We start from the raw sequence: 25,629 nt of genomic DNA on the forward strand, positions 1-25,629 counted from the left end.
TTTCCTTTTAAAGTTTTATTAAAGTTTAATGGAACAATATTTTATCTCTTTTTTTGTTAATGCCAGTACAAAAATACAGTTGATGACTTGACAAAATGGCTACACGTAGGGCTTGAAGGTTTGAGTTTCTCCAACAGTAACAAGGGAAAACATGCTTCCACCTGGAGCAGAGTCCAAGCACACAGCCAGTCCTGCACACGCATATGTGCAAACAGGGAAACCCAAGCGTGAGAAGAGGAAAGGGGTTGTAGAAATTTGTGAAGAAGCCCACAATTATTTCCAGAAGGAAAAAGGGAAAAAGCAGGCTACCCCCTTGATAGGGGGTAGAATTACTGATTTACACTTAGAATTTGTTGTTGTTGTTGTTGTTGTTTAATGATAAGCTATTTCTGCAATTTTAACATTGTAGAAAAGATGCTACTAGTCTTCTTTCACCACTAAGGTGAGTAAAGGGGGAGGAAATGGGAAAAGACTCAAATACTTAAGTGCGAGGAGTAAACCTCCAAGTGGCTCAAGTTTTGTGTCAGAAGGTTTCATTTTTTACATTCAATGACAAATTGACATTTAGGTGAGAGGGAAAAAGAGAAGAAAGTCTGCCGCTCTCTGCTGGATCCACAAACATGTAGACCAGCTTGTGTTAGCAGAACTCTTCCACAGTGAGAGCGCTCCTTCCAGTGTAGGTAGGAATGAGGTTTCCTGGTCGGCTTAATTGTTCTAGATGATTCCTCAATATTCCCTCCCCTGCTGCATTCCTTCCAGAACACTAACTCTGATGAAAGAAGGGGCACATTCATGTTACAATTCATCTTCAAGATGTTTCTTTCTGAAGGCATCACCCGTCAGCCTTTCCTGAGCTTCCTTCATCCCCTGAACAACTAAGAAATAAAGATGGGAGGAAAAAAGTATGAAGTAAGTAATATTTGACATTTGACAACTAATGTACACTTTTAAATGTTTCAGAAGAAATATGAGAGGAGTACAAGATCTGGACTCAAGATCTAGCTCTGGATTTTGGCCCTGGCAAGTCATTTATCTCTTTGAATTTGTTTCCTCATTTATAAAATGAAACAATATAACTCACTTCACACAGTATTATAAAAGTTAAATGGGAGAATGGATAATAAAAGTGCTTTATCAACTATGAAGTCATACCAAAATCTTAGCAGTTACTTTGGCTTACCCTCTAGGATTAGAGCTGATCCCCTGTCCTAGACTGTAGATGTTCACTTGACCCCCAGGGAAGAGGAAACACCTTCCTACTGTCCCCCATTGTATCTTGTGGATGAATGCTGCACTTATTTTACTTCCTGGGGATGTCACAGATTACACTGAGTGGTCTGTGTGCTGGGACAGGGGTGTCCCTACTGAAAGGGGTCATCATTTCCAGTATCAACTATACATGGATAAAGCCAAGTTCTCAGGCCAAAAAAAAAAAACAAAAAGAGAGAGAAACCTGGAAGGAGGGCCTTAAGTAGACTCGAGATGAAACTTCTTATCTCTCTTGGAGAATCCTGCTTATGGATTTAGACTTAAGGAGGGCAGCTATTTCAGTATAGGCTCCTGAGTGGTGGTTCTACAAAGCACCCCTATATAATGGCAGGCCAGGAGCTGGGTTGAGCCAGAGTCTATGAATCTTGCAAAGCCAACCCATAAAGCTCATAAGAGGCAGATAATACAGTTTGTTATTTCTTTTTTGTTTTGCCTATGCCTTTAGTAAAGCTAGGTTTGAATGTTCCAGTTTCACATCAGCTGAGAGATGGAGGATTCAGGGGAGGGTCTCGTGTTCACATCTGGACTATGTGAGTGTAGAGACAGCAGTGGTAACTTGGATGAAATTCTAAAGGGAAGGTGAATCTCAAGATACAAGAATTGGAGACCTAAAGCCCAGCTGCCCTTCTCTACGTGGAAAATTTCTCTTTGATACCAATCTTCAGTGATCTGCATTTGTTTAAGGAACATGACATTCTCCTTACTCAGGGGAAGAAGGTAATAGCTTTCACAGATCTCTTCCCCGTCCCTAGTCTGAGAATAAGAGTATCAAGGACTCAAATCATAAAGTCCTGGCATGGCAATAGGGACACATGGCAACTTAGCACACAACTCCCTTTCATAGATGAGGGGAAAAGGAAAACAGCAACAATACATGGCATGAATTCCAACCCCTGCCTCCAGAATGACTGTGCTCAAAGATTAGAGAACAAAAAAGCATGACTGGCTGATGATTGCAAACTTCCTTCACTTGTTTGTGCTGGTGCTCTTCTCTCTCCTGGAACATGCTTTTCCCATTCTGCTACTGACAAGGTCTCATTCTCTAAGACTTAATCCAGTCATTATTTCCTCTAGCAAGCCTTACAAACTCTCTATGTTGGGCTACATCCCCCCTCACTTCACTTCCATAGCTTGAAATGTCCTCCTCATATCTGTCCAGAGATAAAATTTTTATCCTTCTAGGTCCATTTAAGTTTCAGGGTTTTTTTTTTGGTTTTTTTTTTTTGGTTTTTTTTTTTTTTAAGACAGAGTCTCGCTCTGTCACCCAGGCTGGAGTGTAATGGCGCACGATCTTGGCTCACTGCAACCTCTGCCTCCTGGGTTCACGCCATTCTCCTGCCTCAGCCTCCTAAGTAGCTGGGACTACAGGCGCCTGCCACCACGCCCGGCTAATTGTTTATATTTTTAGTAGAGACAGGGTTTCACCATATTAGCCAGGATGGTCTCAATCTCCTGACCTCGTGATCCGTCTGCCTCGGCCTCCCAAAGTGCTGGGATTACAGGCGTGAGCCACCGCGCCTGGCCCGCTCAGCTACTTTTTGTATTTTTGGTACAGATGGGGCTTCGCCATGTTGGCCAGGCTGGTCTTGAACTCCTGACCTCAAGTGATCTGCCCGCCCCGGCCACCCAAAGTGCTGAGATTACAGGTATGAGCCACTGCGCCCAGCCTATTTAATTTAATATCTATGAAACCTCTTAGACTTGTTCACCTAACACTATTCCTCCTCCTCTGAATTTTCATAGGAAAAACAGTATTAGCTCAGTAGGAAAAAAACTAAGTTCTGGACTCAAATCCTGGCTGTGCTACTTGTTAACTATGAAACTATGGGCAAGTGACTACCTCAGTCACTTGTGTGCCTCAGTTCTTCACAGCTGCCTGTGGGTAAGTCAGCTCTTCCAAGGGAAGGAACTCAGTCTCATCTTTCTCCTGTATCCTACATAGGATCTAGCTAAAAGCTATAGACATGCAGGAGATGCTCAGCTAACATGCTGGATTTACTTTCCTATCACAGACCTTGCATGTGGTTCATCCTAGTTCAATCTAGCAATAATCCTCCCTCCCTTCAGCATAACTATACCTTGCTCGGCACTGATGTAGAAATACTTGTAGCTGGGGTTTCCATTCTCATTGATGATTTCAGGATGCACCTTGCCACTGGGATCTGTTATAGACAAAATGACACAGGGTTTTGCAGTAACTGCAATAGACAGGTACTTCAAACACTATATGGTACATCAGGCTCTCTGGGAAATAAGATCTGCCCATGTTTGCAGCCCATTACCTCACCATAATACCTCCCACATTTCTGCTTCCTTTTCTACTTGATGATTTTGATTTCTATCCCGCATAAAACCTAGCAGAATTTATGCTGAACAAAGATTAGGTGGTCATTAAATATCTCTTATAAAATTGTTTGTGGAAAGACATTTGTCTGGTTATATTATTCCATTGCCTTAGCAGCAATATAGGTTCAAGGGTGGGAATTCTGGCTTATATCTGTCTCTGTAGTGCCTAATACAGCACTTGACATATGGCTGATGCACAAATGGCTATTGAGTGAATAAATGATCAAACTTTTCTTTTTTTTGAGACAGGGTCATTCAGGTTCCTTCTGTCATTCAGGCTCAAGGGCAGTGGCGTGATTATGGCTCACTGCAGCCTTGAACTCCCAGGCTCAATTGATCCTCCTGTCTCAGCCTCCTAAGTAGCTGGAAGTACAGGAGCATGCCACCACACTTGGATAATTTTTGTACTTTTTTAGAGATGGGCTTTTGCCATGTTGCCCATGCTGGTCTCAAATTAGACTCAAGCAATTCACCCACCTCGGCCTCCCAAAGTGCTGAGATTACAGGCATGAGCTACTGTGCTCAGCCAAACTTTTGTCATTGCTCACAAAAGCAGTTCGTTAATGGGAAAAGTTTTACTTCAAACTTGTAGTTCTAGCATTCAGAACTCCCCCACTCTCCCTTGAAACTGATTTTTGTTTGTTTGTGGTCATCCTGGTATAGTTTCACTAGGTGAAGTCAGTGCCTTGATTCATTTCTCTCTCCATCCACATCATGGATTCCCAGGTTAAGATAATGTGCCTTACCGAGAAAAAGGATTCGTGGAATATAACCCCCGTCTGGGCTGAAATCTTCATCTTTGGGTTCCTCTTCATCCTATTAAGATTCAATGTAAACCTTAAATCAGATAATGTCCTCTCTCTCCTCAAAACCATTCAGTGGCTTCCCCACTTGTAAGAGCAAAACCCCAAGTCCTTGCAGGCCCTACATGATCTATCACTTAGGCACTTCTCTAACTTAATGTCTTCTTCAGGACTTAACAAGGTCAGCCACACTGACCTCTTGCTGTTGCTGTAATTAAACAAGCCAGGCATCCTAACGCATTTTGGACTTGCTCTTACTCTCTGCCTGGACACACTTCCCCCATTATTATTCATATGGTTCATTCCCTTTTCTGTTTCAGGCCTTTGCTCAAATATCCCTTCATTTTCAAACCATCTGTTTAAAACTGCAGTCATCCCTTCCACCTTTCTTTTTTAGCCCTAGCATTTACCACCATCTGACATATTCTAAAATACTTACTTTCTGTCTTCCCACACTAGAATGTTATTTCAACGAGGAAATTTTGTCTGTTTTGTTCACTGCTATATTCCTAGTACCTACACCATTGACTTGCACATAGTATTTCTTCAGTGCATGAATTAATAAGACTGGCATTTTAGTTACAGTTGTGGACTCACAGTCCTCCCAGGAGATTAAAAACCCACACAATCTGTTTTCTTTTTAAGAAATTTCTGAAGTTGGAGACGTTATTACTGTCTCCTTTGAGTAGGAATCCTAATTCACCACAGAAAGTGGTGACGAATTCATGTGCAAAGGCAATCAATAATTTTACAATTTATGATGTGGTTCCCATTTCAGGGGTTAAATGGGGTCATTTCTTTGAATATAACTGCTATGGTGAGGTGTATCAGCATTCAGGCTATCCACTAGCTGTATAAGCGCAATCCCTTAGCTGCCTCACTGTTAACTGTTAATGTGTTCGCAAGATTCCCAGACCTACATTTAAGTAAACATTATCTTTTTTTTTTCCCTCTTCTTCTTCTTTTTGAGACAGTCTCACTCTGTCACCCAGACTGTAGTGCAGTGGCGCCATCTTAGCTCACTGCAACATCCCTCCGCCTCCCGGTTCAAGCGATTCTCCTGCCTCAGCCTCCCTAGTAGCTGGGACTACAGGCAGGCACCACCACACCCAGCTAATTTTTTATATTTTTAGTAGAGATAGGGTTTCACCATATTGGCCAGGCTGGTCTCAAACTCCTGACCTCATGATCCACCCACCTCAGTCTCCCAAAGTGCTGGGATTACAGGTGTGAGCCACTGTGCCTGGCCCAAGTAAACATTATTTTCACAGAAACTTATGGCTAGTGGTATCATCACAGAGCATCTGAGTACCTCATACGTGAAAAGTATGGCCTAAAAGGGAGCATGGCTAGGTGAGAGTACCTATTCTTATCACCTGTTAGGCTCTATGATCTTGACCAAATCACATACCTGCTTCAGGCCTAAGATGGTTCTTTCTGTAAAATGAGGATAGTACCAATAGCCTAAAAATCCCTTCCAACTCTAAGATCTGACATTCTATGACTCAGGATTCCAAGACCTGTAGCCTATATGAGGTATGTAAAAGCTCTTTTCATAAGGAAACAAGCAGGTTGCACATATAAGCCCGGCACAGATTAGGTGCTCAAATGAATCACATTTTGCAGAAAGCTGTGGTCTGCATATATGACTACACCTTTAGTCTAGCTTTACAAAGATGTAAAACATGTCATAATCATAAACTAAGGATAAAAGGACCTTAAAATTTAGTCATTTTAAGGCTGGGCATGCTGGCTTATGCCTGTAATCCCAGCACTTTGGGAGGCCGAGGCAGGCAGATCACTTAAGGTCAGGAGTTTGAGACCAGCCTGGCCAACATGGTGAGACCCCCATCTCTACTAAAAATACAAAAATTGGCCGGGCGCAGTGGCTCCTGCCTGTAATCCTAGCACTTTGGGAGGCTAAGGTGGGTGGATCACCTGAGGTCAGGAGTCCGAGACTAGCGTGGCCAACATGGCGAAACCCCATCTCTATTAAAAATACAAAAATTAGCCTGGTGTGGTACTGCACACCTGTAGTCCCAGCTACTTTGGGAGGCTGAGGCAGGAGAATTGCTTGAACCCGGGAGGTGGAGGTTGCAGTGAGCCAAGATGGTGCCATAGCACTCCAGCCTGGGCAACAGAGTGAGACTCCATCTAAAGAAAAAAAAAAAAAACAAAAACAAAAACAAAAATTAAAAACATTTAAAAAATAAGAATACAAAAATTAGCTGGGCATGGTGGCGCATGCCTATAATCCCAGCCAGTCGGGAGGAGGAGGTTGCAGTGAGCCAGGATTGAACCACTGCACTCCAGCCTGGGCAACAGAGCAAGACTCCATCTCAAAAAAACAACAAAATTTAGTCATCTTATTCAATCTGTCCTCTCCTAGTTCCTCCCAGAAATAGATGTTAGATGGTTTTCTAACATATCTGACGCAAGCCTTAGTATTAGAGGTCAAGAGAAAAACACATACATAAATTTGACTTTTATACCACTATACCACTAATGAAGCTATAATGAATATGCACGAATGATGCTAATTTTAAAAGTCTTAAAATCATAGCAGAAAGGAGAAACTCTCAAAGTCTTACCTCAAGATTTACCATAACAAAATTATGGGAGAGTTCTGAAATTTCTGTAGATTCTGCAAATTTGGGCTTTAGAGCTGGCGGGAAAAAAGGTTTTGAAATAGAAGAAAAAACATCATTGTCACAACCAAACCTTAATAAACATAAGCAACACTATTTCTCTTTGGTAGTTTAGGCATTTATTGAGATGATTCACATAACAAACTTTTTTTTACACTCTCAAAAAGAAGAATTAGCCTACCTGGATTCTGAACCTGCATAGCTATGTGACCTTGAGTGACTTACTTCATTTCTCTGAAGCTGTTACCTCATTTATAAAATAAGGATAATGGCATACAAATGGGGGGAAATGCATTATTTGCTTTTCATAGTTACATTTCAAAAACCATTGAAGTGAAAGACAATAGAGTGAGTCTGCCACAGGTGTATATATGTGTGTGTGTGTGTATACATATATGTATGTGTATATATATTATTAATATTTTTGAAACAGAGTCTCACTCTGTCGCCCACGCTGGAGTGCAGTGGCATGATCTCAGCTCACTGCAACCTCCACCTCTCAGGCTCAAGGAATTCTCAGCCTCCTGAGTAGCTGGGATTACAGGCACGTGCCACCAAACCCAGCTAATTTTTTTGTATTTTTAGTAGAGTCGGGGTTTCACTATGTTGGGCAGGCTGGTCAACTCCTGGCCTCAAGTGATCTTCCCACCCCAGCCTCCCAAAGTGCTGGTATTACAGGCGCCTGGCTTTTTCCACTATTTTTTACACTCCTTTTCCATCTAGGACTTTAAGTGTAGCATACCAAATAAAAGAAAAAACCTGTCTGCAGAAGTGGCAAGGTGGTATAGCAGAAAGAACACATGCCACAGAGTCAGATAACTTGGGTTCTAATTTGGTTCCTACATCCTTCTCATGTCTCTGTCTGTACATTTCAGCTTCCTCTAATATGTATTGTTCATGTGATATTTTAGCACTTCATCCCATACGTGACATAACTGTATTTTTTTTTTTCAAGATGGAGTCTCGTTGTGTTGCCCAGCCTGGAGTGCAGTGGCACAATCTTGGCTCACCGCAACCTCCACCTCCCAGGTTCAAGCGAGTCTCCTGCCTCAGCCTCCTGAGTAGTTGGGAGTACAGGCACGCACCACCACGCCCGGCTAACTTTTGTATTTTAGTAGAGACGACGTTTCACCATATCGGCCAGGCTGGTCTCGAACTCCTGACCTCGTGATCCTCCCACCTCGGCCTCCCAAAGTGCTGGGATTACAGGCGTGAGCAACCGTGCCTGGCCTGACATAACTGTATCTTAATCCCCTTACCTTCCCTAAAATCCTCTCCAAATATAATTGCAAATTTCATGAAGGCAGGAAATCTATGTCATATATTTCTTTAGTATTCCTTCAACAGTCAGCAGTGCTGGGCCAGAGTCAGTGCCAATATTTGTTAAATGTTAATATTTGACAACACATCTGAGTTTTGTATTTAGATTGAGCACTTACACTTACCTTTGCAAGCTCCACACCAGGATTTATGAATAATCACCATCAGGGGCAGTCCACTTAAAAGCAAAACAAAGAAATTATAATCTAGTAATTCTACTTCTTGAAATTTAATGAGATGAAGATTAATATATGAAGACATTTCTGTAGTATTATTTCAATTGGGAAAATCATTAGACAACTTAAATGTTCAATAATAATAGGTAATTGCTGTAACAAAATTATTGATAAATTCTAGCATTTCTATAAATTCTACAAATTTGGGCTTTAAAGTTAGGGAGGGCTGGGCATGGTGGCTCATGCCTGTAATCCCAGCATTTTGGGAGGCTGAGGTGGGCGGATCACTTGAGGCCACGGGTTCAAGACCAGCCTGGCCAACATAACAAAACCCTGCCTCTACTAAAAATACAAAAATTAGCTGGGTGTGGTGGCACACGCCTGTAGTCCCAGCTACTGGGGTGGCTGAAGTATGAGAATTGTTTGAGCCTGGGAGGCAGAGGTTGCAGCGAGCCGAGATCGCACCACTACACTCCAGCCTGGCAGACAGAACAGACTCTGTCTCAAAACAAAAAAAAAAAGTTAACAGCATTTCTAAATGATTATTATTATATAATCATTGAAAATAATTTTTAATTGGTAGCTTATATAAAAAACTAGGATACAGAAGTATCTATAGTCTGGTTTTAATAAAATATGTACAGAGAAAAGAGCCTAAATGTACCAAAACATAATAGCAGTTTTCTGTGGATGATGGCGCTGTGGATGTTTTCCTATACTACATCTATATTTCATGATTTTTCTACAGTAGAATTTTTATAATCAGGGAGGAAAGTGTTCACAATGAGCAATGCAATCCACCTGAACCAGACTGGCTAGAGGAAGCTCTTAAGCTCTCAAGGCTCAAATGACAGTTTGGAAGACCCCATGTAGGTAGGTAGCCATTGGCTTTCGCCATCACACAACCCCATGTCACCATAACATACACTGTATAATAGCTACCATGCACTTAACATATTGATCTATATCTATTATTTACCCATCTCCCTCCACTGGACTTGGAGATTCCTAAGACAAAGAACTCTTAGCTGCCTCTATATCCCTTACATCTGACACATATATTATTGATAGCAAACACTTATATAGCATTTGCCATGTGCCAGGCACTACTGTAAATATACATAAATTAACCCATTTAGTAAGTGTCAAATGAATCATTCAGCCTCCTCACCTTAGGCCTACCTCACATCTGGATGGACCTCTGCCTGCAATACTTATAAAAGCTTGTAAACCAAATGAGCAGGGCAAGTTTAGGTGGGTAGTAGGATATAGGTAACTATAGTAGCCAAAATGTGCTGAACGTTTATTATATGACATTGTGCTGTATATGCATTATCTCATTTAAATCCTCAAAATAACCCTAGGGTAGATACTATTAATGGTCTCACAATAGAAATGAGAAAACTGAAATGCTCAATACAGTAAATATTTGGCCACATAAAATCTAGGTTCTAGGCTGGACGCAGTGGCTCACACCTGTAATCTCAGCACTTTGGGAGGCCGAGGCTGGGGGATCACTTAAGCTCACAAGTTCAAGACCAGCCAGGGCAACATGGTGAAAACCTGTCTCTGCAAAAAAATACGAAACTTAGCCATCATGGGGTGCGCGCCTGTAGTCCCAGCTACTTACAGCACTGCACTCCAGCCTGGGAGACAGCCAGACCTTGTCTCAAAAATAAATAAATAAATAGATAAATATATAAATAAATATAAAAACCCAAAAGAAAACCCAAGGTTCTGCCACTTACTAGGTAACTCAGAAGTCCAACTTCAAAACCAATGTTCTTTCTGTTACAGTCTCCTTCAATTTAGAATGGTAACCCAGAATCCATGGTTAAGCCCAATTCAATCAATAACCAACTGAATGAAGGTTGGAAAAAGCCTTTTGAGTTTGCCTCATCCAAACTCCATTTCACACATGAATCCTCTTGTTTATCAGAAACAAAAGGTAGTATAGATTACCTCACAAGCAAGGAATATACCATGAACCAAGGCAGCCCATCTACCCCATCTTTTAATAGCTCCATAGTTTCAGAGCATGCATGTTTTAGAATGTCTTGCTTTCTCTTTTCTCCCTGGCAAACATCTATTTATCCCTCTAGAGCAGGGGACGGCAAACTAGGGTCTGCAGGCCAAATCCAGCCCACCGCCTGCTTCCACAGGGCCCATGATATGCAAATGTTTTGTTGTATATTTTTACACTTTTCAATGTTTGCAAAGCAAATCTAAAAGACTCCTTTGTGATGTTAAAACTGTAATTCACAGTTGAGTGCAGTTTTATTAAAATACATTCATGCTCATGTTTACTTACCATCTATAAGTAGCAACAGTATTTCATGGTCCACAAAGCCTAAAAACATTTACTATTTGGCCCTTTACTGACATTATTCTAGAGTGATGGTTCAAGTGTTAACTCCTCTATAAAACCTTTCCAAAACCACCTCTCCCAATAGCTAGTTAGTCTTTTTCACCAGGTTTCCAAAACATTTTGTCCTTTGTCATCATCCTCTGACCACCAGCCCATTTCATCCTTTTTTTTTTTTTTTTTTTGAGATGGAGTCTCGCTCTGTCACCCAGGCTGGAGTGCAGTGGCACAATCTCGGCTCACTGCAACCTCCGCCTCCCAGGTTCAAGCGGTTCTCCTGCCTCAGCCTCCTGAGTAGCTGGGATTACAGGCACAGGCCGCCTCACCCGGCTACTTTTTGTATTTTTAGTAGAGACAGGGTTTCACCATGTTGGTCAGGCTGGTCTTGAACACCTGACCTCATTGATCCACCCGCCTCGGCCTCCCGAAGTGCTGGGGTTACAGGCGTGAGCCACTGCACCCAGCATAATTGTATCTTTTACTTGTATTTCTCACCACATATCTCTTTGTTTTTCGAGTTTCACTGTTTCACTGTTGCCCAGGCTGGAGTGCAGTGGTGTGATCGCAGCTCACTGCAACCTCCACCTCCCAGGTTCAAGCAATTCTCGTGCTTCAGCCTCCAGAGTAGCTGGGGATTACAGGTACACCATTACAGGTACACAGGTACACCATCATGCCCGACTAATTTTTGTATTGTGAGTAGAGACGGAGTTTTGCCACATTGGCCAGGCTGGTCTCGAATTCCTCACCTCGATTTCGGACTCCCAAAGTGCTAGGATTACAAGCATGAACCACCACACCCAGCTTCTCACCACATATCTCAAGATCAAAAATACTGTATCTAATTGGTCTTTGAAAATCACAGGCACTGTTAAAGTAAGTACTACTTTAATTTCATCTGTTCAATGAAATCAATGAAGAATGAAATTGACAAGCTTACAATATTTGCCTTGAAATATAGAATGAAGCACAACAGTTATGGAAATTGTCACAACATAATTACTCTAGAGTAGATCAAAACATTTACTCTCTCAGAACTATCAAAATACTACTTCACTTAAAGGAACAATGACAAGTATACCTAAAATGTTAACATGAAAGTTACACAGGGAACATTAAGTGAAAGAAATTCCAGTAGACTATTTTTAAAAATTTTATTAGAGGAAATAATCTAGTAGATAACTTGCTTACTTCCACAAAAACAAAAGTTTCCCAAGGATAGACACCAATGTAGTTATCTGTGAACTCAGTCCCAGAATAGAGACTAGCAAAAGGTCAGTACAGTACTCAAAAAATACTTTTGTGGTATGATAAAAGGGCAGGTGCAGATGTAGAACTGTGCCATCTTCAGTTTCTGTTCACAATTGTTTTAAAACAATTCTCATCCATCCAGTCTGCTCTCCCACGCCTCAGATGAAGGAAGCCAATGGTCAACGCTCTGTGATATCCCAAGTAGGATCCCATCTAGGCAATCCCTGTCCACCTGAGCTCCGTCCTCTGGAGGGATTTGCCAGGATGCGCCACGATAGTTCTCCATTCTCTTTAGTCTCAACTTATGCTGTAAACCCAAGGACTGGCACAGGGGCATGCAGGAAAGTTTGAGTGAATCAGTCACAACAGCTCTAGTACAGTACTGCATCGATATGCTCTGGAGACCTTCAGCTTATTCTTCCCAGAGAAATAATGTGGAGTGGAGATCAGAAGCCATGGCTTCTCCCTACCTCCTCTGGTTAGTGCAGGCTCTGGCTCAGATACTGAAGAAACATGTTGGCCAGTTGGGGCAAGTTCTCATTGTTGGGATGCATTTTAGTGTACGAAATAAACTGGCGACGAAGGCGACTCAGTTCTGCCATGGTCAAGGGCCGGGTAAACCTCAAGTGCTCTGTGGTACCAGGAAGCGTGAGCAAGTCCCCAGGGACAGCGCTCTTCTGCGCTTCCATCAATCCGGCCAGTACTTGACTCGTGACCTGGTCCAACTGGTGCAGAAAGCTGCCGGAGGCGAGCGGCTGGGACTGCGTAGACTGATGGGGTGGTGGGGCTCGGTTCTCAAACAGGGCAGAGCGGATCCCCGCCACGGGCAACGGCTCCTCTAGGCCCACCAAAGTGAATAAAGGCCGGTCCCAGCGATTCCGAGAATCGGGAGCCTCAAAGCGCAGCGTTAGGGCCTCCAGGAGTTCTGGAGAGTAAAAGGAACCGGACACGTGCTTTGCAGATTTCTCTGATTCCGGAGTCACAAGAGCTGGAGACTCTGCAGTCCCGGATTCTTCTCGCTCCAGCTCCTTGGGTACGTCGGCCTGGACACTTCCATTTACTACAGAGCCCGCAGTATGCAGTTCCCTGAGGACGCTGCTGCCCGCCGCCTGGGGTCTCCCGTCCTCCTCAGCGTGTGGCCGCCAACTCACACTGACGTTCCGGCCCGGGTTCTTGTTCGCGCCCGCCACCTGAGGTCCCGCGCTCGGGCCGCCGGGCCGTACGCAGTAGACCAGGCAGAGCGGGGTGCGCGCCGCCCGTGCCAGGCAGTAGAGCTCGTAACGGAAACCTTTGATGTAGTTAAGTGAGTCCAGGATGACCACGTCGTGGCGACTCAGGCGCCGTTCCACGGAGGCTCGCAGAGCTCCACGCAATGCCTTCTCACGGGCAGAATCGCCGTACACGGTTGGGTCTTCTGCGCCCAGGACAGCTGCGTCATCCACCACGTACACCGCGCGGCCCTCAGCAGCCAGCGCCATGCGCAACTCTTCAGCTCGTCGGCTCTTGCCGCTGTACGGCAGCCCACAAAACACCACGAGCGGCATCCTCTCAGGGAGCGACCATAAGCAAACGCGCTGCCTCAACTTCCGGGTTGTACGCGTCTCTGACGTAAGCCGGAAGTGCAAACTGCTCTTCCTGTCTCCCTCGACTTTTACAGACCCTCTTGTTTCTATGGAAACTGGAGTTCTACGCCAACTAGGCCCAGGTTCAGCTTTCTCAGAAAGGAGATACAGAGACTAGAATGGCATCAGTTATTTATGCCAAATGTTATAGGCCTCAGGAGAATGTGATCTTCCTGCGGCCAAAGACTGCCCCTCCATTTTATTAATAAGGCCTAAGGGGCATTAAATATTGTAAGCAATCAGCACTATATTTAGCATATAGAAGGCAATTAAAAAATGCTGGTTCTCCTTCATTCCTCCTCTTAAACCTACTGGCTCTCAGTAAATGTTTATTCAATTACCATTTCAATCATTCAACATCTCCAAGTTTGGGAATTCAGAGATGAACATAAAACGCTTTCCCCACAAAAGATAAAAGGTCGGAATGGGAAGGATCAGGCGCCTACAATCAAAGTAATACATATTATAATGGATAGATGCAGGTGAGATTATAAAAGAACAGAAGGGAAAAACAAACTACCCAGAGAAATGACTGAAGACTTTATGTAGGAATAGTCATTTGACTTAGAACTTGAAAGACAAAATAGGAATTTTTCTCCTTAGTAGGGTTGCCAGATAAAATACAGGATGCCCAGTTACATTTGAGTTTCAGATAAACACCAAAAACATTTTTAAGCTTAAGTGTGTCCCAAATATTGCATAGATATATTTAAATAATTATTTGGTGCTTATCTAAACTTCAAATTTAACTGGGCATCTTTAATTTTTTATTATTATTTATTTTTTCTTTTTTAGAGATGAGGTGTCAGTATGTTGCTCAGGCTGGTCTCAAACTCCTGGGCTCAAGTAATTGTGCCACCTCTGCCTCCCAAAGTACTGGAATTACAGGTGTGTGAGCCAAAGTGCCTGGCCTGCATCCTTTATTTTATTATTATTATTTTTTGAGACAGAGTCTCGCTCTGTCACCCAGCCTGGACTGCAGTGGTGCGATCTCAGCTCACTGCAACCTCCACCTCCTAGGTTCAAGCGATTCTCCTGTCTCAGCCTCCCAAGTAGCTGGGACTACGGGTGGGCGCCACCACACCCGGCTAATTTTTGTATTTTTAGTAGAGATGGGGTTTCACTATGTTGGCCAGGCTGGTCTCAAACTCCTGACCCCAGGTGATCCACCCGCCTTGGCCTCCCAAAGTGCTGGGGCTAAAGGCATAAACCACCATGCCTGGCCATTCTTTATTTTTACTTGCTCAATCTGGCAACTCTGTTATTGCAGAAGGTTTGAGACCCAGAGCCATGAAACCGTTGGATCTCTTGTATAAACAGCAAGCACTATAGGATGGTAGGTGCAGAAATGTGAGTGTGCCTGTGCATGTGTGTGTATTGTAGATGCACATATACTGGGGTCTTTGTATCTCTCTTGTACAGTACAGAAAAAACATTCAAGTCTTGGCTCCTCCACTTACTCGTGTTGTAATTGCTGGCAAATTATATAACTTTTCTGTACTTCAATTTCCCCTTCTATAAAATAACCACAGTTATTTCACAGGTTTCCCAATCTAGTAGGTTGTTGTGAGGGTTAAATAAATGTAAACACAGGCCTGGCATGGTGGCTCACGCCTGTAATCCCAGCACTTTGGGAGGCAGAGGAGGGCGGATCACCTGAGGTCAGGAGCTCGAGACCAGCCTGGCCAACATGGTGAAACCCTGTCTCTACTAAAAATACTTAACTAAACCTACTTGAGACTTTATAGACTATTCAAGTTGACTCTAGCAGGCAGTATGGTGTACAGATTTAAAGAGCAGGCTCTGAAGTCAGAGTGCTTGGGTCTGCCACTTGCTAGCTGTGTGCTCTTGGGCAAGTTATTTTAGTAAACGTAGAAAAAACTGTGCCTGACTTTTTTCATCTCTAAAATTAAGATAACAGTAACACCAACCTCAAAGTTGTTGTGAGAGTTAAATAAGTTGATTTGCATAATTTAATGCCTAATGCACAGTAGCACTTAGTACAGCTGACCCTTGAACAACCCCAGGATGAGGGGCACTGACCCCTGACGCAGTCAAAAATCTGCATATAACTTTTGACTCCCTAAAACTTAACTACTAATAGCCTACTGTTGACTGGAAGCCTTACTAATAATATATTCAGTTAACACATATTTTGAGTGTAATATTATATATTGTATTCTTACAATAAAGTAAATTAAAGAAAATGTTATTAAGAAAACCTTTCCAGGAAGCAGGGGGGAAAAAAAGAAGAAAAAGAGAATCATAAAGAAACAAAAACATATTTAGTATTCATTAAGTGGAAGTGGATACTCATAAAGGTCTTCATCCTTGTCTTCACACTGAGTAGGCTGAGGAGGAGGAGGAGGAGGAGGAAGAGGAGGGGTTGGTCTTGCTGTCTCAGGATGGCAGAGGCAGAAGAGGGTGGAAGGGGAGGCAGAACAGGCAGGCACACTTGGTGTAACTTTATGGAAATATAATTTCTGTCTGACTTTTTTGCTTTTTCATTTCTCTAAAAATGTTTCTATACAATACCAATCCTTTTTCTTTGATTTAGTTTCAGGGCACATATCTTAGAAGGTTCCATGTTGTAAAATAAGTCAAAAGCACTCCTAAATAATTAAAACCTTCTGCCAGATCTGTTTTCTGGCAGTGCTTCTTCTACGTGTTTTTTCCTCATCATCTGGCACTCATCTCCATCAAGTTATCTTCTGTTCATTCCTCTGATTTGGTGTCTATTAGCTCTTGAATTTATCCAAGATCATATCTTAAAACCCTTTACCCCTCACTTTTTTTTTTTTTTTTTTGCCATATCCACAATCTCTTTCATGATTTTAATTATCTGTCATAAACCCTGTGAAGTCATATGTACATCTGGACACAGTTTTATCCAGCAGGAATTTATTGTTTCAGGCTTGATGGTCTTCACAGCTATTTCTATAACAACAATGGCATCTTCAATGGTATAACCCTCCTAAACTTTCATGATGTTCTCTCTATTGCAGTTCTCTTCCATAGCTTTGACAGTCTATTTTCCATATAGGACTGTGTGTAATGAGCCTTAAAGGTCCTTATCACCCCCTGATGTAGTAGTTGATTGAAATACTGTTTGGAGGCAAATAGACCTCTTTCTTTTCTCTTCTCTGCTTCTCTCCTTCCTTCCTTCCTTCCTTCTTTCCTTCTTTCTTTCTTTCTTTTTGAGACAGAGTTTCACGCTTATTGCCCAGGCTGGAATGCAATGGCGTGTTATCAGTTCACTGCAACCTCCACCTCCCAGGTTCAAGTGATTCTCCTGCCTCAGCCTCCCGAGTAGCTGGCTTTATAGGCATGCACCACCAGGCCTGGTGAATTTTGTATTTTTAGTAGAGACGGGGTTTCTTCAAGTTGGTCAGGCTGGTCTGGAACTCCCGACCTCAGGTGATCTCCCCGCCTCAGCCTCCCAAAGTGCTGGGATTACAGGCATGAACCACCATGCCCAGCCGCAAATAGACCATTTTTATGCCTTTGGTGTTGAACTCATGGGGCTCTGGGTGGCCAGAGTATTGTTCAATATCAAAATAACTTTAAAAGGCAGTCTTTTATTGACTAGGTACTTCCTGACTTCAGGGACAAAGCATTGGTGGAACCAATCCAGAAAAAGGGTTCTTGTTGTCTAAGCCTTCTTATTGCACAACCTAAACACTGGTAGCTGGTGTTTATCTTTGCTCTTCGAGGCTGGGGGTTAACAGCTTTATAGACAAGGGCAGTTCTGATGACAAACCTGACTCAAACTCCTGGGCTCTGGTAGTCGTCCTACCTCTACCTCCCAAAGTGCTGGGTTTTTTTGCATAAAACAGTAGAGTTAGCCTATCTCTTCTTGCCTTCAATCTTGGTACTTGCTTCTCTTCTTTTTTTTTTCTTTTTTGAAAACTGAAATAGGGTCTTATTCTGTTACCCAGGCTACAGTTCAGTGGTGCAGTCATAGCTCACTGCAGCCTCAATCTTCCAGGCTCAAGCAATCCTCCCACCTCAGACTCCTGAGTAGCAGGGACAACAGGCATGCACCACCACACCCAGCTAATTTTTCTATTTTTTGTAGAGACAGAGTTTCCCATGTTGCCCAGGTTGGTCTTCCTTACTATTAATGTCCTTTGTGGCTTTTTTTTTTTTTTTCCCAAAATAGGGTACCTTAATCTGCATTAAATACCTGTTCAGGCAGATATCCTTTCTCTTCGGTGATTTTCTTAATGGTGTCTGAGAATTCATCTGCTGCCTCTTAGTTAGCATAAGCTGCTTCTCCTGTATCTCGTTTTTTTTTTTGGTTGTTTTTGTTTTTGTTTTTGAGACTGGGTCTCACTCTGTCACCCAGGCTGGAGTGCAGTGGCAGGATCTCAGCTCACACAACCTCCGCCTCCCAGGCTCAAGCGATGCTCCTGCCTCAGCCTCCCGAGTAGCTGGGATTATAGATGTGGGCCACCATCGCCTGGCTAATTTTTATATTTTTTGTAAAGATGGGGTTTCACCATGTGGGCCAGGCTGGTCATAAACTCTTAACCTCAAATGATCCACCCACCTTGGACTGCCAAAGTGCTGCGATTACGGGCATCACTGCACCCAGCCTATCTTGACATTTTTTAAGCCAGACCTCTTTCTAAAATCAGCAAACCATCATTTGTTGGCATTAAATACTCCAGCTTTAGATCCTTCACCACCTTTTTGCTTTAAGTTGCCATATAATGACTTTGCTTTTTCTCAAATCATATTAGAGTCAATAGGTATGCCTTTCTTATAGTACCCACATAAAAGCTGCATATTATGCACATAAAAAGGCATTTGGCAAAAAGTGCAAGGTTTTTGCGCCTGTTGGCGTGGCTACAGTGACAACTTCATGAATTTCCTTTTTTTTTTTTTTACACAATTGGTTCTTACGCTGGATTTATCTTTAAAAAAAAGTTGTTGTTTTTTTTTTTTTTTGTAGAGACAAGGTCTTACTTTGTTGCCCAGGCTGGTCTCTATCTACTGGGCTCAAGCAATCCTCCTGCCTCAGACTCTCAAAAATGATTCATTTGGCCGGGCCAGAGCAAGATATCATTTCAAAAAAAAAAAAAAAGAGTCATTTATCTTGAAACGGCAAGCAACTACCTCTGTAGACCTCAGTCTACAGTACATGTCAAGCAATTCAATTTTTTCTTGTAATGTCATGAGCATTCTCTGCTTCTTGGGAACACTTCCAGCATCACCAATGGCACCTTGTATGGGTTTCATGGTGTTATTCTAGGTTTATGATATTGTACTAAATACCAGGAAAAATATGCAAGAGTTGTAAGAGATTACTTTTTGTTGTTCTTGTTGAGACCCCAGGCTGGAGTGCAGTGGCATGATCTTGGGTCACTGCAACCTCTGTCTCCCGGGTTCAAGCGATTATCCTGCCTCAGCCCCCCGAGTAGCTGGGATTTCAGGTATGCACCCACCACGCCCAGCTAAGTTTTTTGTATTTTTAGTAGAGACAGGGTTTCACCATGTTGGCCAGGCTGGTCTCGAACTCCTGACCTCAAGTGATCCACCCACCTCGGCCTCCTAAAGTGTTGGGATTACAGGTATGAGCCACCATGCCCAGCTGAGAGACTACTTTATATTGCAATACACAATACACTGGAGAGACGTACTGCTCACTGAAGATGATTAATGTTGCACCGCATTTTAAGTGGATACTCACAATACTTGAGCTCATCTCCATAGCAACAGGAGGTCGCCACAAAATTATTAGTCATATGTTATATACTACGGTTAATTTTTATGCAGTTATGATTTAATATGGCATCTTTAAATTTGTGTACATTTCTCCCTTCTGCAAATGGCATCATGTGTGGTCTATAACTGTTTGTGTGCAGAAGTTTTTTTATTTTTATTTTTATTTATTAATTAATTTTTTTTTTTTTTTGAGACAGAGTCTTGCTCTGTCTCCCAGGCTGGAGTGCAGTGGTGCAATCTCAGCTCACTGCAACCTCCGCCTCCCGGGTTCAAGTGATTCTCCTGCCTCAACCTCCCCTAGTAGCTGGGACTGCAGGCGCGCACACCATGCCCAGTTAATTTTTGTATTTTTAGTAGAGACGGGGTTTCACCATGTTGGCCAGGGTGGTCTTGAACTCCCGACCTCAGATAATCCGCCCACCTCAGCCTCCCAAAGTGTTGAAATTACAGGCATGAGCCACCATGGCTGGACAGAAGCTTTTTAGACAGGGTCTCACTCTGTTTCCAGGCTGCAGTGCAGTGGCATGGTCTCAGCTCACTGCACCCTCAAACTCCCAGGCTCAATTGGTCCTCCCACCTTAACCCCCCCAAATAACTGTTAGTTTTTGTAGAGAAGGGGTTTCACCATGTTGCCCAGATTGGTCTCAAATTCCTGGGCTCAAGTGATCTGCCTGCCTCAACCTACCAAAGTGCTGAGATTATAGGCATGAGCCACCGCACCCAGCCAGTGTGCAGAAGTTTTGATAAATTTTAACTTGTAGATTTCTGGATTTCTGTATGTTTTATGGTAGTAAATGATAATATAGACTAGTATCTACATATATTTTATACACTTGTAACGTACCATTTTCTGAAGTTTTTTGGTATTTCTAGGCTATGCCGTTCATCTGCAAGTTTTTTCAAACTGCTTGAAATCTCCATAACATCTTCCAATACATTTATTATTGAAAAAAATCCACATACAAGTGGACCTGTGCAGTTCAAATCCATGTTGTTTGGCCGGGCATGGTGGCTCACATCTGTAATCCCAGCACTCTGGGAGGCCGAGGCAGGCAGATCGCGTGAGGTTGGGAGCTCAAGACCAGCGTGGCCAACATGGTGAAACCCTGTCTCTACTAAAAACTACAAAAACTAGTAGCACATGCTTATAATCTCAGCTATGTGGGAGGCTGAGGCTTGACAAGAATCGCTTGAACCTGGGAGGTGGAGGTTGCAATCAACCAAGATCACACCACTCTACTCCAGCCTGGGTGACAGAGCAAGACTCTATCTCAAAAAAGAAAAAAAAAACAAAACCATGTTGTTCAAGGCTCAACTATAAATGTTAGCCAATATTATTGCTGTTGTAATTAGGCAACTATTCAGTTCTTGCTCTGCCTTGGTATAGCCCTTCACCAAAATTAACATTAAGTTGATAACTGAAAAGTGTTTTACCACCATGAATGACCTAAAACCATGTTTTGTACCTGGCAGCTGCTTCTTTCTTCCCATCTTCCAGTGTCCTCCAATGAATATGATCTCCAAAACCTGGAAGGAAAGAAATTTATAAGCATTCACACAATGAACAAAGGGCACAGTCCCAAGAAGAAAGTGTGCATGTTCACAAGATACCCAATAAGAAGGTTTTCTTCTGTCAAGAGCTTGGTGTTCAAGTCCCAGCTCCACCACCTTCTAGGTGTATGGGACCATACCTCAAGCCTCAGTTTTCATACCTGCAAAATGGAGACACCACCACCTAATTCACAGTTTCAAAGGAGGCTAAATTTAAAAATGACATTAAATGCTTTGTAAACTATCATGGAATATGCTAATAACACTATAAGAATGAATGAGAATTTCTCACAGAGTAAACATAAAGCAGGTCATAACAAATCATAACTAATTCAAGGTGATTCAGCAATACAGCTTTAGATTCAGAAAGACCTAGGTCCATGACTCCACTTCCTATTAAGTGTGTGAATTTTTGTGAGTGAAGTAAGCTCTCCAAGTCTCAATTTCTTTCTTATTTTCCCTCTTCATCTATAAAAACAAGACAATAAGACCTACCTCCAAGGGTTAGTATAAGGATTAAATGAAGTTAGTATTTAAAGCTATTGTTATTATTATGCCCACAATTCAGCCAGAGGAATCTTTCTATTTTAAACTCTTGAGCATGTTTTGTAGGATAGCACAGAATGGTCTTTCTAAATCATGTTACTCCTGGAAAAAAACAAAAACAAAAAAACATTCAAAGACTTTCCAATGCCCTAAAGATAAAGGTCCAACTCTTGTAGTAGGGTTTATAAAGCTTTTCAGAATATGGCACCTGCCCACCTCTCCAGCCTCTTTCCACACTTTTCCTAAAATCTTATACATACACCCTGTCCGTTCCTTTTTTTGTTTGTTTTTTTAGATAGAGTCTGTCACCAATGCTAGAATGCAGTGGTGTGATCTTGGCTCACTGCAACCTCTACCTCCCAGGTTCAAGCGATTCTTGTGCCTCAGCCTCCTGAGTAGCTGGAATTAGAGGCGTCTGCCACCACACCTGGCTAATTTTTTTTTTTTTTTTTTGGAGATGGAGTTTTACTCTTGTTGCCCAGGCTGGAGTGCAATGGCACGATCTTGGCTCACCACAACCTCCACCTCCCGGGTTAAGTGGTTCTCCTGCCTCAGTCTCCCGAGTAGCTGGGATTACAGGCATGTGCCACCAAGCCTGGTGTATTTTGTATTTTTTGTAAAGATGGGGTTTCTCCATGTTGGTCAGACTGGTCTTGAACTCCCAACCTCAGGTGATCTGCCCGCCTCAGCCTCCCAAACTACTGGGCTTACAGGCATGAGCCACTGGGCCTGGACTGTAATTTTTGCATTTTTAGTAGAGACAAGGTTTTGCCATGTTGGCCAGGCTGGTCTCAAACTCCCAAGCTCAGGTATCCGCCAGCCTCCTCAGCTTTCCAAAGTGCTGGGATTACAGGTGGGAGCCACTGTGCCCGGCCCTTTCACTTCTTTAAATGAGAGCAGCATGCACTCTCTCCCCTCTAGGCTTTCACAATCACTACTACCTGTGCAATTCCTTCCATCCCATACCTCCAATTCATTCTTCAGGTATAAGCCTAGAGGGCATTTCTTCTGGTATATCTTCCCTGACTCCCAAAGCACCCTATTCTTGCCCCATCACAGCACTCCCCAGGATGACTTGTAAATGTGTATGTGTCTATCTCTGGACCATATCTGTCTTATTCCTCTCTGTTTCCTTAGCATTTAGTAGTACACATGGTCACACTAAATGCTCCATAAAATATTTTTTGAGCAAATGTATCTTATTTAGATCATATCACATAATTTTATATCCAAAAATTATTAGTGATCATAATGCTAGCTGCTATTTACTGACCACCTTATATGTGCCTGACATATCACATGTGTTATCTCATTTAAATTTGGCCTTATTAATAACCCAGTTTTACTTAATCACTCTATGCTTCAGCTGTCTCATCTTTAAGAGGCATAATAATTATATCTCATAAGGTTACTGAATATCAAATAGAGAATGGCATAAACCCAGAAGGCGGAGCTTGCAGTGAGCTGAGATCCGGCCACTGCACTCCAGCCTGGGTGACAGAACAAGACTCCATCTCAAAAAAAAAGAAAAAAAAGAATGTACAAGACCAAGAATGAACCCAAATGTAAACTAGGAACTTTAGTTAATAATAATATATCAATATAGGTTCATCAGTTGTAACAAATGTACCACATTAGTGCAAGATGTTACTAGAAGTTGGGAGAAGGAGGGAGAGAGGGAAGAACCCTGTATTTTCTGTATTTTCTGCTCAATTTTTCTATAGACATAAAGCTGCTCCAAAAATAAAGTATCAATTTTTTAAAATGCAGTGGACAAGTTAAAACAGCAAATTAGAGGCAGGCAGAGGCATAGATCAGAAAAAGGTATTCAAGATGCAACACAAAGAGATAGGAAATGAAAGTTATGGAGAGGCCAAGAGATATAGAATAGATTGTGAAAGTCTAATACACATAAATTTGGAGTCTCAGAATGAAAGGGTGAAGGAAGAAGACATATTTGAAGGCAGGGCATGGTGGCTCACACTTGTAATCCCAGCACTTTGGGAGGCTGAGGCAGACAGATTACTTGAGGCCAGGAGTTCGAGACCAGCCTGGCCAACATGGTGAAAATTCTGCTCTACTAAAAACACAAAAATTAGCCAGGCATGGTGACACACGCCTGTAGTCCCAGCTATTTGGGAGGCTGAGGTACAAGAATCACTGGAGCCCGGGAGGTGGAGGTTGCAGTGAGCTGAGATTGTGCCACTGCACTCCAGCCTGGGCAATAGGGGAAACTGTCTTTTTTTTTTTTTTTTTTTTTAAGGCATATTTGAAGAGATAATGGCTCAGCATTTTCAAGAACAAGATAAAACATTAATATGGCCAGGCACAGCGGCTCATACCTATAATGCTAGCATTTTGGGAAGCCAAGGCAGAATGATCACTTGAGTCCAGGAGTTGGAAACCAGCCTGGGCAACACAGAGAGATCTTGTCTCTACAAAAAATTAAAAGTCTGGCACACTGGCATGTGCCCATAGTCTTGGCTACTTGGGAGGCTGAGGCGGAAGGACTGTTTGAGCCCAGGAGTTTGAGGCCGCAGTGAGCAATGATTGTGTCACTGCACTCCTGGGTGGCAGAGAGATCCTGTCTCAGAAATAAACAAACAAAATACAACCATGACTCTACATATTTCTTCATAATATGTATTAACTGGGATAAATTATAAAAACAAACTTTTAAATGGTGAAACTGCAGAGCAACAAAAACACTGGGAAGATCTTAAGAGCACTCAAAAAGAAGTGACTTTTTTTTTTTTTTTTTTTTTTTTGAGACAGAGTCTGGCTCTGTCGCCCAGGCAGGAGTGCAGTGACGTGATCTTGGCTCACACAATCTCCACCTCCTGAGTTCAAGCGATTTTCCTGCCTTAGCCTCCCGAGTAGCTGGGATTACAGGCGCCTGCCACCATGCCTGGCTAATTTTTGTATTTTAGTAGAGACGGGGTTTCATCATGTTGGCCAGGCTAGTCTCAAACTCCTGACTTCGGGTGATCTGCCTACCACAACCTCCTACAGAGTGCTGGGATTACAGGTGTGAGCCACCAGACCTGGCCGAGAAATGACGTATTTTCTACAAAAGATCAATGATTAGACTGACAGAAACAACAGAAATCAGAAGACAGCAGGAATATCACCTTTAAAATACTAAAAGAAAATAACTCTAAACCTAGAATTTTGTACCCAGCAAAACTATCTTTCAAAAATAAGAGCAAAATAGACATTTTTAGATAAGCTGAGAGATTTTTCTATCCTTCCCTCACAGCCGTTAGAAAAAACAATCTTGCTGATACCTTGATTTTGGACTCCTAGCCTCCAGAACTGTGAGACAATAAATTTCTGTTGTTGAAGACACAGTTTGGGCTGGGGATGGTGGCTCATGCCTATAATCCCAGCACTCTGGGAGGCCGAGGTGAGAGGATCACTTGAGTCCAGGAGTTTGAGACTAGCCTGGGCAACATAGTGAGATCCCATCTCTATAAAAAATAGAAAAATTAGCCAGGTATGGTGGTGCATGCCTGTAGTCCTAGCTACTTGGGAGGTGGAGGCAGGAGGATCAATTGAGCCTGGGAGGTCAAGGCTGTAGTGAGCTGTGATTGCCCCACTGCACTCCAGCCTAGGTGACAGAGCAAGACTCTGTCTCAAAAAAAAAAAAAAAGACACAGTTTGTGGTACTTTGTTCCTGTAGCCTTAGCAAACTAATACAGCAGAGCAAGGCAAAAGCAAGGAGACTAATAAAGAGGCTACTGCAATAATCCAGGCAAGAGATGATAGTGGACTAGACCAGCTGGGGTGGTAGAGGGAGTAAGATACCAGTGGATTCTGGATATGTTTCAAAGGCAAAGTTAGCAGAATTTTGCTATGGATATGGGGTATGAGAGCAAAAAGAGAAGTCAAGGATCACTGTAAGGTTTTTGGCCTGGACAGGTAGAAGGATGGAGCTGCCATTTACAGTGAGGATGAAAGCATGATTAGAGCATGACCAAGACAGTCCAAGGAGAAAAATTA

General features: G+C 42.6%; 2 protein-coding genes across 3 annotated transcripts in view; both read right to left on the reverse strand.

The window, feature by feature from the left end:
• On the reverse strand, positions 1-12,570 carry TXNDC12 (thioredoxin domain containing 12). Its single transcript, XM_025376970.1, has 6 exons — positions 12,119-12,570; positions 8,512-8,564; positions 7,010-7,083; positions 4,362-4,431; positions 3,348-3,431; positions 1-875 (listed from the first exon to the last, which is right to left on the reverse strand). The coding sequence occupies exons 2-6, from the start codon at positions 8,549-8,551 to the stop codon at positions 796-798; spliced, it is 348 nt and encodes a 115-aa protein (XP_025232755.1). The 5' UTR covers positions 8,552-8,564; positions 12,119-12,570; the 3' UTR covers positions 1-795.
• Positions 12,063-25,629, reverse strand: part of KTI12 (KTI12 chromatin associated homolog) — a 23,378-nt gene continuing 9,811 nt past the window's right edge. Inside the window, exons 2-3 of one of the 2 annotated variants that reach the window (XM_025376912.1) lie at positions 20,997-21,057; positions 12,063-13,889 (exon numbers count right to left, since the gene is read on the reverse strand). In XM_025376912.1, coding sequence (XP_025232697.1) covers positions 12,658-13,889; positions 20,997-21,057 — 1,293 coding nt within the window. In that variant the 3' untranslated portion in view covers positions 12,063-12,657. Of the gene's footprint in view, positions 14,013-20,996; positions 21,058-25,629 lie in introns of both variants that reach the window. The other variant, XM_025376919.1, reaches the window with a different exon arrangement.

This window comes from Theropithecus gelada, chromosome 1 (assembly GCF_003255815.1).
Source record: "Theropithecus gelada isolate Dixy chromosome 1, Tgel_1.0, whole genome shotgun sequence".
Lineage (NCBI taxonomy): Eukaryota > Metazoa > Chordata > Mammalia > Primates > Cercopithecidae > Theropithecus > Theropithecus gelada.